General features: G+C 48.2%; 1 protein-coding gene across 2 annotated transcripts in view; it reads left to right on the top strand.

Annotated features, from left to right (window-relative positions):
• Positions 1-618: 618 nt before the first annotated feature.
• The window catches only part of PIK3AP1 (phosphoinositide-3-kinase adaptor protein 1), an 82,127-nt gene continuing 69,612 nt past the window's right edge, over positions 619-13,133 (top strand). For both annotated transcript variants that reach the window (XM_090057790.1, XM_090057789.1), the window contains exons 1-2: positions 619-759; positions 9,375-9,791. In XM_090057790.1, coding sequence (XP_089913916.1) covers positions 747-759; positions 9,375-9,791 — 430 coding nt within the window. In that variant the 5' untranslated portion in view covers positions 619-746. The remainder of the gene's footprint in view (positions 760-9,374; positions 9,792-13,133) is intronic.

The following is a 13,133-nucleotide window of genomic DNA, read 5'->3' as shown; positions in this document are numbered from 1 at the left end:
TTTAAATAAATTGAAATCAAAACAGCCTGGAACTGCACAGAGCTGGAGGACACTATGCATACACACACAAAAAGGGATGGGGGGGAAGCAAACCAGGAAAGGATAAGGGGGATTAAGACTTTGTATGGCACAAGTTTTACCCCTTAAACTAGAGAGGGGCTATAAACTGGCTCAGTTAAACCGACTCATGTCCCTGTAGGCTACTCCAGTTCGGGCTGAGGGGCTTCCTTCAGCTGCCTTTAGAACAGTAAGGGGCCTCCACGAGCCTGAAGTGCCCGTCCTGAGGAGGAGCTGGTGCAGGAAAGGAAGGTGGGCGGGAGGGCGAGCGGCGGTTGGAAGTGGCCCGCTTCGGACCCGCGCTGCGCGGCGGTGGGTGGGTGACAAGGGCTGCTGCTGTGAGACCCGTGTCCGCACGTCGGAGCCGACACGGCCACGGTGGGAAGGGAGCTGCCCCCGGCCCGGCCGGGACTAGGGGCCCGCGCTCCCGGCAGGCGCGTGCCGGGGGCTGTCGTCCTCCTGCCGCCAGCGGGGCACGGGCGCAGAGGCGCAGGCGGGGCGAGCGCCTGCCCCAGGGCCGCGAGGAGCCGGGCGCGCGGCACGTGCGGGCGGGCGCCGTGGCCCCCGCAGCCGGGGCGGGCGGGCGGAGCCTGGCGCCGCGCTGAGGAAGTGGCCGCGGGAGGAAATTCCCCCTCGGGTGCCGGCGGCAGCCGGGGCCGCGGCTGCAGGGCACAGCGCCGCGCCGGACCATGGCCGCCTCAGGTAGGCAGGCGCCTCCCGAGCCCCAGCGCCGGCTCGCGCCGCCCCGCGGAGCCGCCTGCCCTGGGACGGCGGCGGCACGGGCTGCCCTCGTGCCCGGAGCTGGGCGCGCCGCGCCGTCGGGGCCCGGGGGCGGCAGGGCCGGGGGGTGTCCGGGCACAGCCGGGGCGGCGGGGCACCCCGCCCGGGGCGGTGTTAGCGGCGAGCGGGTGAGGGCGGCTCTAGCTCCCGTCCCGCGGCCCCGGCCCCGCTTTCCTCCGCCGCCGCGCGGGTCCGGCAGACGGGCCTTGGCCGATGGCAGCGGTCGTTCCCAAGGTGCCGCCTTGCCTCGGCGCCGGCTCACTTCTTCCTGGCGCTGCTTCCCTGAGCCAAATGCCAGGAAGGTCACTCCCGCTCTCGCTGCGTGGCCTGGTGGAGAGGAGAGCCAGTGGCTTTCACTGGGCACAACTCACCCCTGTGCCCCCCTTCCGCGCTTGAGTCCTCCTCGGTACCTCAGGCTACCACTTGCCCCAGCTGTGTTTTCCTCGAGGGTCCTGCCATGAGATAACAGAGAAAGGGGGGCCCTAGAGTCAAAGAGAAGTTGGGCTGGACAGGACCCGCAGCGGTCATCTAGTCCAGTCCCCCACCCCAGGCAGGATCATCCCTGTCCAAGACATTTTCTACAATCCATCATGGAAACCAGGGGTGGACAAGGATTTGGGCTAGAGCGCCGCTTAGGGGGGTTTTGGTGAGCTCTCGTGGGCCAGGTCAGCATGCCCCCCACCCCCAAAGCTCACCAACGTCCCCGAAGTGGCTCTGCTCTATGCTCGGCAGGGTGGCTGGGATGGGGCTGAAGGCAGACAGTGACATCCAGGAGCAGGACAGGCAGGCTGGGCCAGGGCTGGGATTGTAAAGCCACGATGGCACAGGATCAGGGCTGAGTCACAATCTGCTCCCTGTATGCCCCTGTGACAGGCACCAGTTCTGCGGGCAGGGGCATGTAGAGAGTGGATCACAGCTCTTCCCTGGGCCTCAGCCCCATGCTGTCACTGCCCCACAATCCTGGGGTCTCTGTGGAGTCTTGTTGGGACCTGTGCAGGCAGGGTGCATGGCCAGGTGGATGAGATGGGGCTGCAGGTGGGCAGGGAGTGGTGTCCTGGAAGGGTGGGTGGGCTGGGATCTTGGGGCGGTGGCAGCATGTGGATGGGGCTCCAGCACAGAGCTGCAGTCTGTTCCCCACACGCCCATGCAGGTCCCACCCCTCATGGTGGGTGTAGGGTGGATGGACTGGGGTGCCCAGGCAGTGGGGTTGGGTTTGGCAGCAACAGCAGCCAGAAGAAGCTGCTGCTGATGGGGCTGCCAGAAAGTGAGTCTAGCCCTACTGCACACCTGGGTGTGGCGGGACCAGTCGCACACACCATGGCTTGGATTGCCCCCCCCACACATGGGCTGGGCGAGGTCAAGGGATACAGAGTCAGATGAAGTCTTTTGCCGTATTTTGCCCACCCCAATCTAAACTCTACCTAAGACTACCGCCAATGCTATAGCATGCAAGGGTGACTGCTCTTTAATCCTGATCTACTTGGGGAAGTTGGAAGGCTGGGAAATAAGGGAGTAAAGTATGTTACTTAGTGCCTTTGATGCTTCCCTCTGTGTGATGTTTCTTCCATGTCATGGTGCAGGCAGTGGAGTAAAGCTGTATGCTGGTCCTAATTCTCATGGTGGAAACAAGCAGAAGGAGTCTATCTGAGAACCTGTGAGTGTTCCCAGATCTATATGGATGCCCCAAGATGTGACTCAGGCCTTCATACCATGCCCTGGGCTCTTGCACGGCAGTCCAGTTGCCTGTGAGGATGTCATGTTGCTATGCAGTTTTATTGCTAGTGTCAATAATCATCCTGCTATATCCCAGTCTGAATGAGGAGGTAGCATGCAGCCAGGGGGTTGGGGCATAATGCTGGCTGGACTCTTCTAACCCTTGGGCATGCTCCATAATGTGAAGTCTATGCAGATCAGTGGTTCTAAACTGGGGTGTTGTGAGCCCCTTCCAGGAGTTCTGTGATGTCTGTGTGACCACAGCCAGGTTAAAATTCCTGTGGAGGTAGATGGGGAAGCAGTTGTGGTAGAGCCCATGTCCTTCCTGCAGCCTTCCTTGGTCCAACCCCACATGCTCCCCCATGAAACAGATGCCCTGGGCAGGTGGGCCTATCCCGCACCCCTCTATTTCTGGGAGGAACATGCAGGGTTGGACCAGAAGAGTGCATCCCCTTTGGCTGAGCCCTTTGTGTTGCCTGTCCAGAGAGGTTTGGCTGGGCAGCAGCAGTCATTTGTATTGCTTACTAGATGAGTCCTGCTGTGCTGGAGCAGCCCTTTGCACTAGCTGGCTGGAGAAGCTGGGTATGGGAAGCCCCAGGGCAAGACAGACCACATTTCTTCCCTCCTCCCAACCCAGAGGCACAAAGGAGTTTTGTCCAGGGCTCAGAACTCATTAGGTAAGCCTGTGCTCCTGCCTGTTTTAGGTTTGCTAGAAAACCCTAATACATGCTGAAGCTTGTGGTACATCACCCTGGTTGCGAACCACTGAGGCAAGTGGAGGCAGCAATGGTTCTCAACTGAGGTGAGGCAGCAATGGTTCTCAACTGAGGTGCTATCAAATTCAGAAAAGCTGTGGAGAGTGCCTTGACTCTAAAAAGGGTGAGGACCACTGACCTATATAACACTGTACAGCAACTTGTTTTCTATCTATCCCCTGATATGTGGCAGGGCCCGGAGATCATTCAGAGTCCTCCGGATGCCACTTTACTCCCATTCACTTGGCTGAACTCATTTTTAATTACCCTCTACACTGGGGTGGCTTGTGGTGCACGCACTACAAGTATGTAGCATATGAGCCCTGGGTACTCAGTAAAGGGAGGTGGAGGAATGGACATAAGAGGAATTGAGTATTTGGCTACTTGGAGCAGAGTGGGGACAGGTTCCTGCTGCAAATGGAGGTGCCAGGTGTCAGCACTAAGAGTCAACCTGTCCCTGGCTCTACAGCTGATGCCAAATTTAGGGCTTTACATCCTCACTCACCATATCAACTGTGGTGGTTGCAGGGCCTGGCTGTTGGCAGCGACTCCTGTCTTACAGGAGCATCTGGCTTCTGCTCCACCCTGCTCAGCCAAAGGCTCAAGGCCCCCCTGCCTCCATTCCAGCACCTAAGGTGGAAAATCTCTCAGGTGCACCTTTGCGGGGCAGGAATCAGAATGATCAGAGTGGGGAAGGTCACGGCCTAACTTGTGCCCTGCCTACCAACAATGTTCTACACAAAGCAGCTCAGGAAAACATATGCAATGTAGTTAATAGAAAATGGTTTAAGAAATCTGTGACTAAAATCTAATGCCATTGGCATGTGGCCCTGGAGTCCCATGAGAGCAGGGTTTGGCCCATGTTGCTTAAGTTTTACTGACATTGACCTTGCAAGTCCCCCCTCCCCCTCAGGGAAGCGTGCTTGTTTGTGAGATCTTCTTCTAAAAAAGGGAAAACGTGCCCTCCGGGGCTGTGAGGTAACGTTTGTGTGTCACTGACGCACATCTCCTTGTGATGTAAAAATATCTAAATGAAGGTCTCAAGGGACTCTCAGACAGATACCAAAATTACTTTCTCTTCAGTAAACAGAAGGTGGTTCTAAGAGGAGACTTTCTGCTATAAGCAGAACTACCTTAGATTCACATGCTGGTTTATGCAAATCTTGTGTTCCGATCACTCAGAGATGATCTTGTTTGCAAAGCTCTTTATCTACTTTTATCCTGCTATTTCCCCTGAGTTTGCTTGCAGCACTTTTAAATAAAGTATTGGTTTCCTGGTCCAGTCAACCTGGGAGACTTTGATAACATGTTGGTTAATAATTATTTTGGGTGATTAGTACTGAGAATGTTTTCACTTTACTATGCATTCCAGTGACAGACAGCAAGCAGCCATTTTCTTATGTACAGCTTAAATGCAGAAGCATCTGCCTAGACCCAAGGGCTGAGGTCAGCCAAGGGAATTAAGTATGGCAATACCATACCTAAGTTTAGGTGTTGGCTCTGGGCATGGAATTCAACCCAATCCAAGCCAAGGTGCCTTAAGTGCCTAGTACACTAAAAGGGGAGACGTAGGTACCTCAAGAATGGGGTTTTCAAAGCCAGCGCAGCACACTGGTTGGGGAGATAGTAAGCCAATAGGAAACACAGAAGAGAGGTGTGTGCCTGAAATCCCTCCTCTCCTCCAGACTTGGGCACCTGCCTTGCGGGCTTGAGGGAGAGGTGCCAACAGGAGACTGGGATTCACAGCCCAAAACTCCTTCCTGGACTTAGGCACCAAAGTCTTTCCCTTGTGTACAGATTTGCTCTTTTCCTTTTGAAGCTGGCTGGTGGTGGTGCCCAAGTTTCAGATGAGTAGCTCTGGGACTGAAAAAGGCTATTACACTGACCTGGGTAGACTCTTAGCCTAAGGTAACGTAAGATGTGCTCTTTAAGTACCCAGTGTAGTCAGTGCTATGATATTAGCAGCCCCCAAACTTACTAGCTCCGCTCCTTCTTGAGACTTCCAATAGCTAGTTCTGGACCTGCTGAAAATGAGTAGAGGTAGCAGCCCTGAACCTGACTGGGTCTCTTTGTTTTCAAGTTTTTAAGAGCAGCCCTTTGACAGCTGCTTCCCCTTTGCTCTTTCTGGAGCAGTTAGACAGGGTATATGACTGGTTATAAAGTAGACATGGATTTACAGCTACCATGCAATTAACTGGAATAATCTTAAATTACAAGGCAGAGAGAGGGGCTAAAAGATGCTACACTTTTAAACAGCTTTGGTATTAAATTTTATGCAGACAATGAGAGTATATTATGATATAAGCACTGGACAGCAGTTGGAACAGGTGTTGTATTATGTAGTTAAGCGAATGATGCACTTACCTGGTATCCATGTAAGTGGAGTGCACTGTAGTAGCCTAGTCGTTGGGGTCCACCCCAAGGCTCTGAGGTAGTTCACTGGGGCTTTGTGGCTTTCTCAGATTCTACCAGAATTGCACTTTTAGGTGCTGAATCCTTTCTTGGATCTGACACTTAAGTGTGCCAGGTGCTGAGAATCTTCATTCTTGCAGGAGCTGCTGCCACCCTCAACCTCCTGACAGCACGTGTACAAGACCAAGAATTAGGTCTTGTTATAATGAGGACCCTGGCCCTGATGCTGCCTCAGTTGAAGCTGCTGGCTTCTGTCTTCAGTAGGAGAGAACTGGGTCCTCAACAAAGGACCAGCATTTGATACTCTGGTAAACAGACTGGTCTTAGATCTTTCATTCAGGTAGATTACAAGCACTTCGCAGACTGTCAGTACTGACTACGGGCTAAATAACATCCCTAGGATAACCCCTCTGAAGTCATTAAAGTTACACCAGGCATGAAGTTAGCCTTGTTGATGAACTTTTCTTCACATACCACTTACTGTGGTCAACTCAGTAGAAGCATAGCAGCTGTCTGACAGCACCCTGTGGCACAAAATAGGAAAATGAAGGCGGTATCCTGCCAAAACTCAGGAGTCGTTAAATGGACAAAATGCAGTTATGCCCAAGGAGGACTTTTAACTCCCCACTCTTGGAAATATCAGCTAATTAATGACCAGAAGTGATCAGAACCCCAGTTTTACACTCTAATAACCAGAGACCAGCTGCTCAGTGTCTACCAAGAACATAAGGGCCACAGCCTGGTAGCGTGTTTATACCAGATCAGACCATGCTAGGGAATGGTGCTGTAAAAATACACCCGCCCACTCTCTCATGCTTTTTGCATGCTGAACAATATGTCAAGTAATTGCCATACTCATGAGTACACCTGAGCCTGAGAGCCATGCTATGTATTGGCCAAAAAAGCAGCTACAGGGAAGTGGAGCAAGTGACTGGTGTATCTTTTCATGACAATACTCATTAGCCTACTCCAATGCAGTGCAGACATAGCCTTACCTCCAAACGCTCCTCAAAGATGACCCTGAGGTCCCTCTGTCTTAGAGCCTGAAAGGATGGATAAAGCCGTGTATGGTACAGGTTCTAGTCCAAGGCCTTAGGAGACTTTTACTGTATTCTCGGTGCTTCTCTGGACCATCTATGACTGCAGGCAGGTCTGTTTAGATTATACATTTTTCGAGATGGGGACTTTCTCATTGTTTTTGCACAAGGCTGGCATAATGGGGCTCCAGTCTCTGTCAGGGCTGTTTAACAGTACTGGATCATCATCTCATTATGCACAGTGCCACATCATTAGTATATTTTATAATGTAGATTTTAAAAGGGGCAATCTCAGTTCAAGCTGAATGTAAAGCTTATATTCTGTAAATATTAATTCTTGCTAATTTTTTTTCAATTTGCTAACTTGATAAATTGACTTCTTTCTGTGAAATCCCTCCTTCTTCTTTCATGTCCTTTTGACAAGGTATTTAGTAGAATTCACAGATTCATTGGAATCTAACAGGGCCATGCTGTGAGCAATTCTGCTGTGGCTTTGACTTTGTGACCTCTGAGCTGTCAGCTGTACACCTTAGCACCCATGGCATCCCAGCCCTTTTCCATGTAACAGAAAAACCTAATGGGATCCTGCATTGCTTGCAACACTACAGACTTTTTATAAAGTAAAGCAATACATGCTTTAATGCTGAAATAAAATGGCACCAGAAGTATATACTAGATTTTAAACTTTTTGATAATTTAAGATAGGGCTGCCCAATTGATGTCCCAGGGGTTGCATGTGGCCTGTAAGGTGCTAACTCATGGCCCCTGGGGCTCCTGCATGGCTGGTGCTCCAACCACTGCTTCAGCTGCTGCAGCTACTGCTGCAGGGTCTCTGGGCTCCCAATCCCTCATCGTGCTTCTGCTTCCTTCCCCCAACCCCAGGGACATGGCATCATGGCCCACGGAGTCTGGGGCTCAAGGGACCCTACACAGTGAGGTTGCCCATGCATTGAGGGAAGCCTGGAGGAACCCATGCAACAAGGCAAGCATGGTGGGGGAAACATGGGAGATCCTGCCTGCACAGTGGTGGGGGAGTCCGTGCAATGCAGGGGGGAAAGGCAGGAGTTGGGGGAACCTGTGCAATAGTCCCCAGGTGCTGAGAAGAAGGACAGGCCTGATCCAAGATGCTCTAACAAGTTATGGAAAGGAAATGAATTTGTGCAAAATGAGACTTGGAAAATGTTCCTTATTGTGTATTGTCTTTTACTAATGAAGCATTAACCTGTGAAACTCCTTGCCAAAACATGTAGCTGACTTGAAGCAGAGGATGACAGAGGAGCTTTGTTAGAGTAAGGACCTATACTTTTAACTGTGGACTTCCTTATCCAGGCACAATAGTGTGTGGCCGGCTTGTGCCCTGAAGCATGAAGGTGCATATTCCTTATGTGTTTATGTCAACCACTGTTGCTGGGAGAGAACTCATTCTATGAAAGACCTTTCTAGAATTCTCCATTTCTTTCACCTTTCTGTGCCAGCTTGTATTTGATGCTTCAGGGGCAGGTACTAGACTAGTTACACAATTGTCTGAACCAGTGTTCGCTCTAGCAAGGAGAAAAAGTGAGCATAGAAATGCATCTTATGCTATCACTGGTTTTGTTAAAACAATTCTCGCACTGTAACATACCTGCAGGTCACATTTGTTCCCTCCTTGAGGCTTTCTTTACCATCTAGATTTAGAAACAATTTTCAGTATTTTTAGGTTCTCAGGCACAATTATACAGCAAGTAGTGGCCAGGAGTGAAATCCTAAAATAGGGAAGCTGTAGCCATAGAATCCATAAGTATTTCAGTACTGCTTGAGGTCTTGATTTAAACCAATGCTCTCTTAATTCTTTGCCTCAGACATGGGGATTAAAGATGCTATATAGGAAGTTTATTTCCTGAAATGTGACAGTTAAGGGAGAAGTGGTCAAAACTGGGCTTATAAAGGAAAATGTCTTGGAGCCTTAGCTATGGAGTTGCTGTCGTGGTTCCATGCTGGAGACTCTGATGGGACCTGATGAAACTCATTTCAGTTTCACACATAACTGCTCGCAGGCAGTTTGCAGAATGAGCATCTGACAAATACAGTATGGCCATTGTAACTTCCTGTAAGTCTTGAGACACCGTATTCAAATAAAGACCTTTTTATTATAGAGGTTTACTATATTTAGTGCAGGTTCCTCTTCTTCAGTCTGTAACTTGTAGGCTCGTACTTGAAAACTAACATAATCCACATAATCAACTAAAGTTAATCAATTTTTTATGATAGTCTGGTCTTTCTTTTACCTTAGACTTTCAACCAGCCTATTCAATCGGAAAATTTCCATTTGTGGCTTTTCACGCTCAAAATTGGGTAGGAAATTCCCCTCTTCAAGGAGGGTTTGTGAGAATGAAACATCTACTCAGATTTTAGCAGAGGAAATACAAGTGTGAGTTCAGCCAGCCATACAACTGCTCTGTAAATGCAGAAGACATCTGCTCATTCTGCCTATATCTGCTACTCTGTTAAACTTCCATCAAGTTCAGAGCTCATGTATATGAGTCGGAAAGAAATGAGAATTGGTTTCTTTGCTGCAAGTCTAAGGTAAGATTTTGGTTGCAGAGTTGACACTTCTCCCTGTTCTCTTGCACCTGCACAGGAGTCCCTGGGGCTTGTGACGTATTGATTGCATATACAGATGATGCCACTGAATGGTCTCAGTATCTTCAGAATCTCTTCATTTCTTCTCGGCAAGTTCGAAAGCAGCGGATTCTGAGCTACAAGGTGGAGAGTGGGACTGCCATTCCCCATGAGGAGCTGGACCTATTCCGTAGTAGCCGATGCATTGTTGTGTTGCTCTCTGGTGAGCTAGTGCAGAACTTTTACGTCCCTGCTGCCCTTCAGAGCCTTCAAGAAGCTTTGCATCCCCCACACAAAGTGGTCAAACTGTTTTGCGGTGTCACAGATTGTGATGACTATCTGACATTTTTCAAGGAATGGTCTCAGTGGAAAGAGCTCACCTATGATGATGAGCCTGATGCTTACCTTGAAGCTATCAAGAAAGCTATTTCAGAAGGTAAGTTGGCCACCTTGGCTGCATGTTTCCTTCACCAGGGAGGCAGTGTGTGATGTTATTGATCTCCATTTTGTGTGCTGTATAAGTGTTTCCCTGAGAACACAAAATATAGCAAATCCTATAAGCCTCTTGAATCAAGGAAGCTCTCCAAACCAGAGCCCTTTACATCCACCCCACCAATGGGTTTTTCATTGGGAAAGATTCTCAACAACCTTCAAACAGTTCTTTTATTTGGAATGCTTCATAGTCACTTATAATTGAAGAATCCCTAACATGGGCTCCTAGAAAGCAAACGTTATTTTTTCAGTTAGGTAATATTGTTTGTTTTACAGGTGCCAATGCATTTTCCAGTAGTCACCTTTGTTAATCAAAAAATTCAGCCAAACTGGAAACGTGCTTCTGATCTGGGCAGTGGGGAAAACATTGGCTTTGCTCTGCATTCCCACTGGAAGGCAGTTACTGTTCACTATGATGCATGTGACAACTGAAAAAGGCTAAAGCCCTCTTTTTAGTTCATAAGCAGTATTGGGGGTTCAGTACGTTCAGAAATGTTAATGGGCTCTAGAGAACCCTGAGCTGTGAAGCCCTGTCTGAGTCTAAACATTGCCAGAAATCTGGGGATGCTCACAGTGCTTCCTATCAAAAAGTTTTTACAGTAACAAATCAGGAGAACAGTGCTAGGCTTTAGGTTTGTACTACAGCCAGAAGTCTCTGTGAGTGCCAGTAATCTCCAGTAATCCCACGGGGGATTGAGAGTTGCTGGTATATCTCAGGGTTTGAACCTAAAACCTTATCTATACTGGAAAGTCCTGCCTCTTTAATGATGCAATATAATTGTCAAGTTTGGTCAATCATACTTAAAAAGATATCTAAGTTTTGCCACATGGGAAGGGGAATAACTGTCCTAGTATAAATCACTTTTTTACTGTTGTAATTATTATGGTAAAAAAAATCATGCTTGTAAACAGAGTAGTCATAACAATAACATTATTTAGTATAGACCAAGTTATGTTCCCAGCACAGCTGAGCCACAGTAGCTCCTCCATAGCTCAGGCTGCAGTGAAATATTTGTATGAGCTCAAATTTGGATCCCTCTTTCAAATTCACCAAACCTACTTGGACTTCAAAAAGGTTAGGTTTGGGAGCAAGGCAGGAGTTTCTCTGATAAACTGGATGTGAATAGGGCAAAAGACAGCTAAACTTCTTTCCCACAAGAACCAGAACCAGATTTCAAAAGTCTATTTGCTGCTTTGCAGGGGAAAAATATCCTCCTCTAGGAGAGATTTAGCACATGGTACTGACTTTTAGCTCATTAAAACATATTTCCAAAGTTAGTCTTTGGGAATGTCTGTACAGCAGCAATTTTACTTAAGCCTGTCAAAGGGCCATTGGAAACCTCTACCTTTAAAATAGTAGTAGGAATCAACTGTTAGCTTCTTTGGTGCAGATAGCTGTCTCATGTAACTTGACTGATGGGGAGGCTTGTTAATGTGGTTAGTGGGAGAATGTTAATTGATGGATTGCTGGTCTCTTTATAAGCCTGGCAAATGTTTGATGGAGTTTCTCTAGTCCTTCCAAAGCGAGAAAACCCCTATGAGAAGGAAGGACTTATCCTTATTCATCTTATTCTTCCAAATGCCTGCTGTTTATCATTCTCCTTCCTGACATCCCCATATCCTTTGATGGCTCCTAATGTTTGAGTAGCACCAGTGTGTACACGTGGGAGCAGTGTGAACTGCCCAAAACTGGAGCCTGGCTGACCAGAGCCACGCTTCAGCTTCTGGCCAGGCTCTGCACACTGGACTACTGCCACTGAAGTCCTGGGAGGCCCTCAGGACCCCAGGTAAGGCTGCTGGGGTCATCCCAGGTGCTGGCCCCAACCTCTCCTGCCCCACCTGGGGCAACTTGCGGCACACCAGAGTGTGCATGTATGGATTCCCTGAGGACAAGTAGCAGTGGCACAAGTCATCCACTTTAAGTTAGAGGAGATGATTTTTCCCTCAGTTGCCAGGAACTAAGAATATAGTTAAGGTTACACTGGAAAAGCTGGCACCCAAGATATCTGCAGTTTGTTCCAGAGAAGCCACTTATGTGTACCCAAACACTAAAACAACAGCCAGTCTATGGTCTTATCTCATACAGACTGGGAATCACCTTATGCTAAGTCTTGTTCTGCATGCACGTCTTCTAACTTAATAATATAAGCTTGTGTAGTTCCTATGGGAGGTGTGCTACCTCTTAACGATAGCTGACTAACTAGCAGATTCTGGAATCATGGGTCTGACCTTCCAGGTTCTGAGTGTCTACTGTGAAGTGCCAGATGGTCTCTGCACCTCTCAGGACCAGCCCCTACAGAAGAGATAGGAAATGATTCCAATCTGCATGGTGCTGTATTTGTCTAGTAGGGAACTGGTAAAATTCTTTCCAGTATGGATGAGCATAATGTAGTATGATTGCACTACAGCTACAGTGAAACTTCTTGTGGGCAGGTGGTAGGTGTCTGAATTTCTCAAATGGATTCTTATAGCTTTCTCTATACTTATTCTTCTGAAAGGTAACATGCACTGAAACCACTGATACTTGCCTGCAACATCAATTACAGCTAACTGCTATTTTAAGGAAGACTGAGGTTTTGTGGTACAATTTTTGTAATGAAAAACCCATCAAACTTTGTTCAGTTGCTTCACCTGAACTCAAATGCATATATTCCTGGTTGGCTTTATTGTACTAGAGGCAAAAATTCATCGGAAGAAAAGATGGTGTAAATAAAATACCTCGGTTAAAACTAATTCCTATTTACCAGGGTGTTTCTCATAGCCTTTTTTCCAGGCAGTATGATTATGACTGGAATGACTTGCTTTATTCAAATTTTAACATTAACTCCCTCCTCCCCTCCCAATCTGTCTGGCACCTAGGACCATTTGAAGTATATAATGAGACACTTCTAAGATTATCAAAGCACACAGTTCTTTGTCACTGACTCTGAATTGTGAATCTGCTTAAAATATGTTATTCAAAACAAGATATAACTGACATCTTACATTAAAAATCCTCTTGTTCAGTGAGTGTGGATACACAATCCATAACCCATCTCCTGCTGGACTGTGATATGACTGCAGAAAAGGTGGGATTGTAATTAAGGCTTTGGGTAATCTTGGTTCAGTTCTAGTCTCTGCAACAGACTCCCTCTATGTTCTTGGGTAGGTCATTTAACCCTTCTGTGCCCTAGTTTGCAATTTTCTGCTAATGCTGCATCCCTTTTCCCACCCATTTCCATTCACATTTATGTCACAGGGGAGCATTAATGTGCATTAACCTATTTTAATGCGCATTAAAGCATCA

This window comes from Crocodylus siamensis, chromosome 7 (genome assembly GCF_052110815.1).
Source record: "Crocodylus siamensis isolate JL-2025a chromosome 7, ASM5211081v1, whole genome shotgun sequence".
Classification (NCBI taxonomy): domain Eukaryota; kingdom Metazoa; phylum Chordata; order Crocodylia; family Crocodylidae; genus Crocodylus; species Crocodylus siamensis.
The sequence above is the reverse complement of the archived record's forward strand: the minus strand, read 5'-3'. Positions and strand labels throughout refer to the sequence as shown.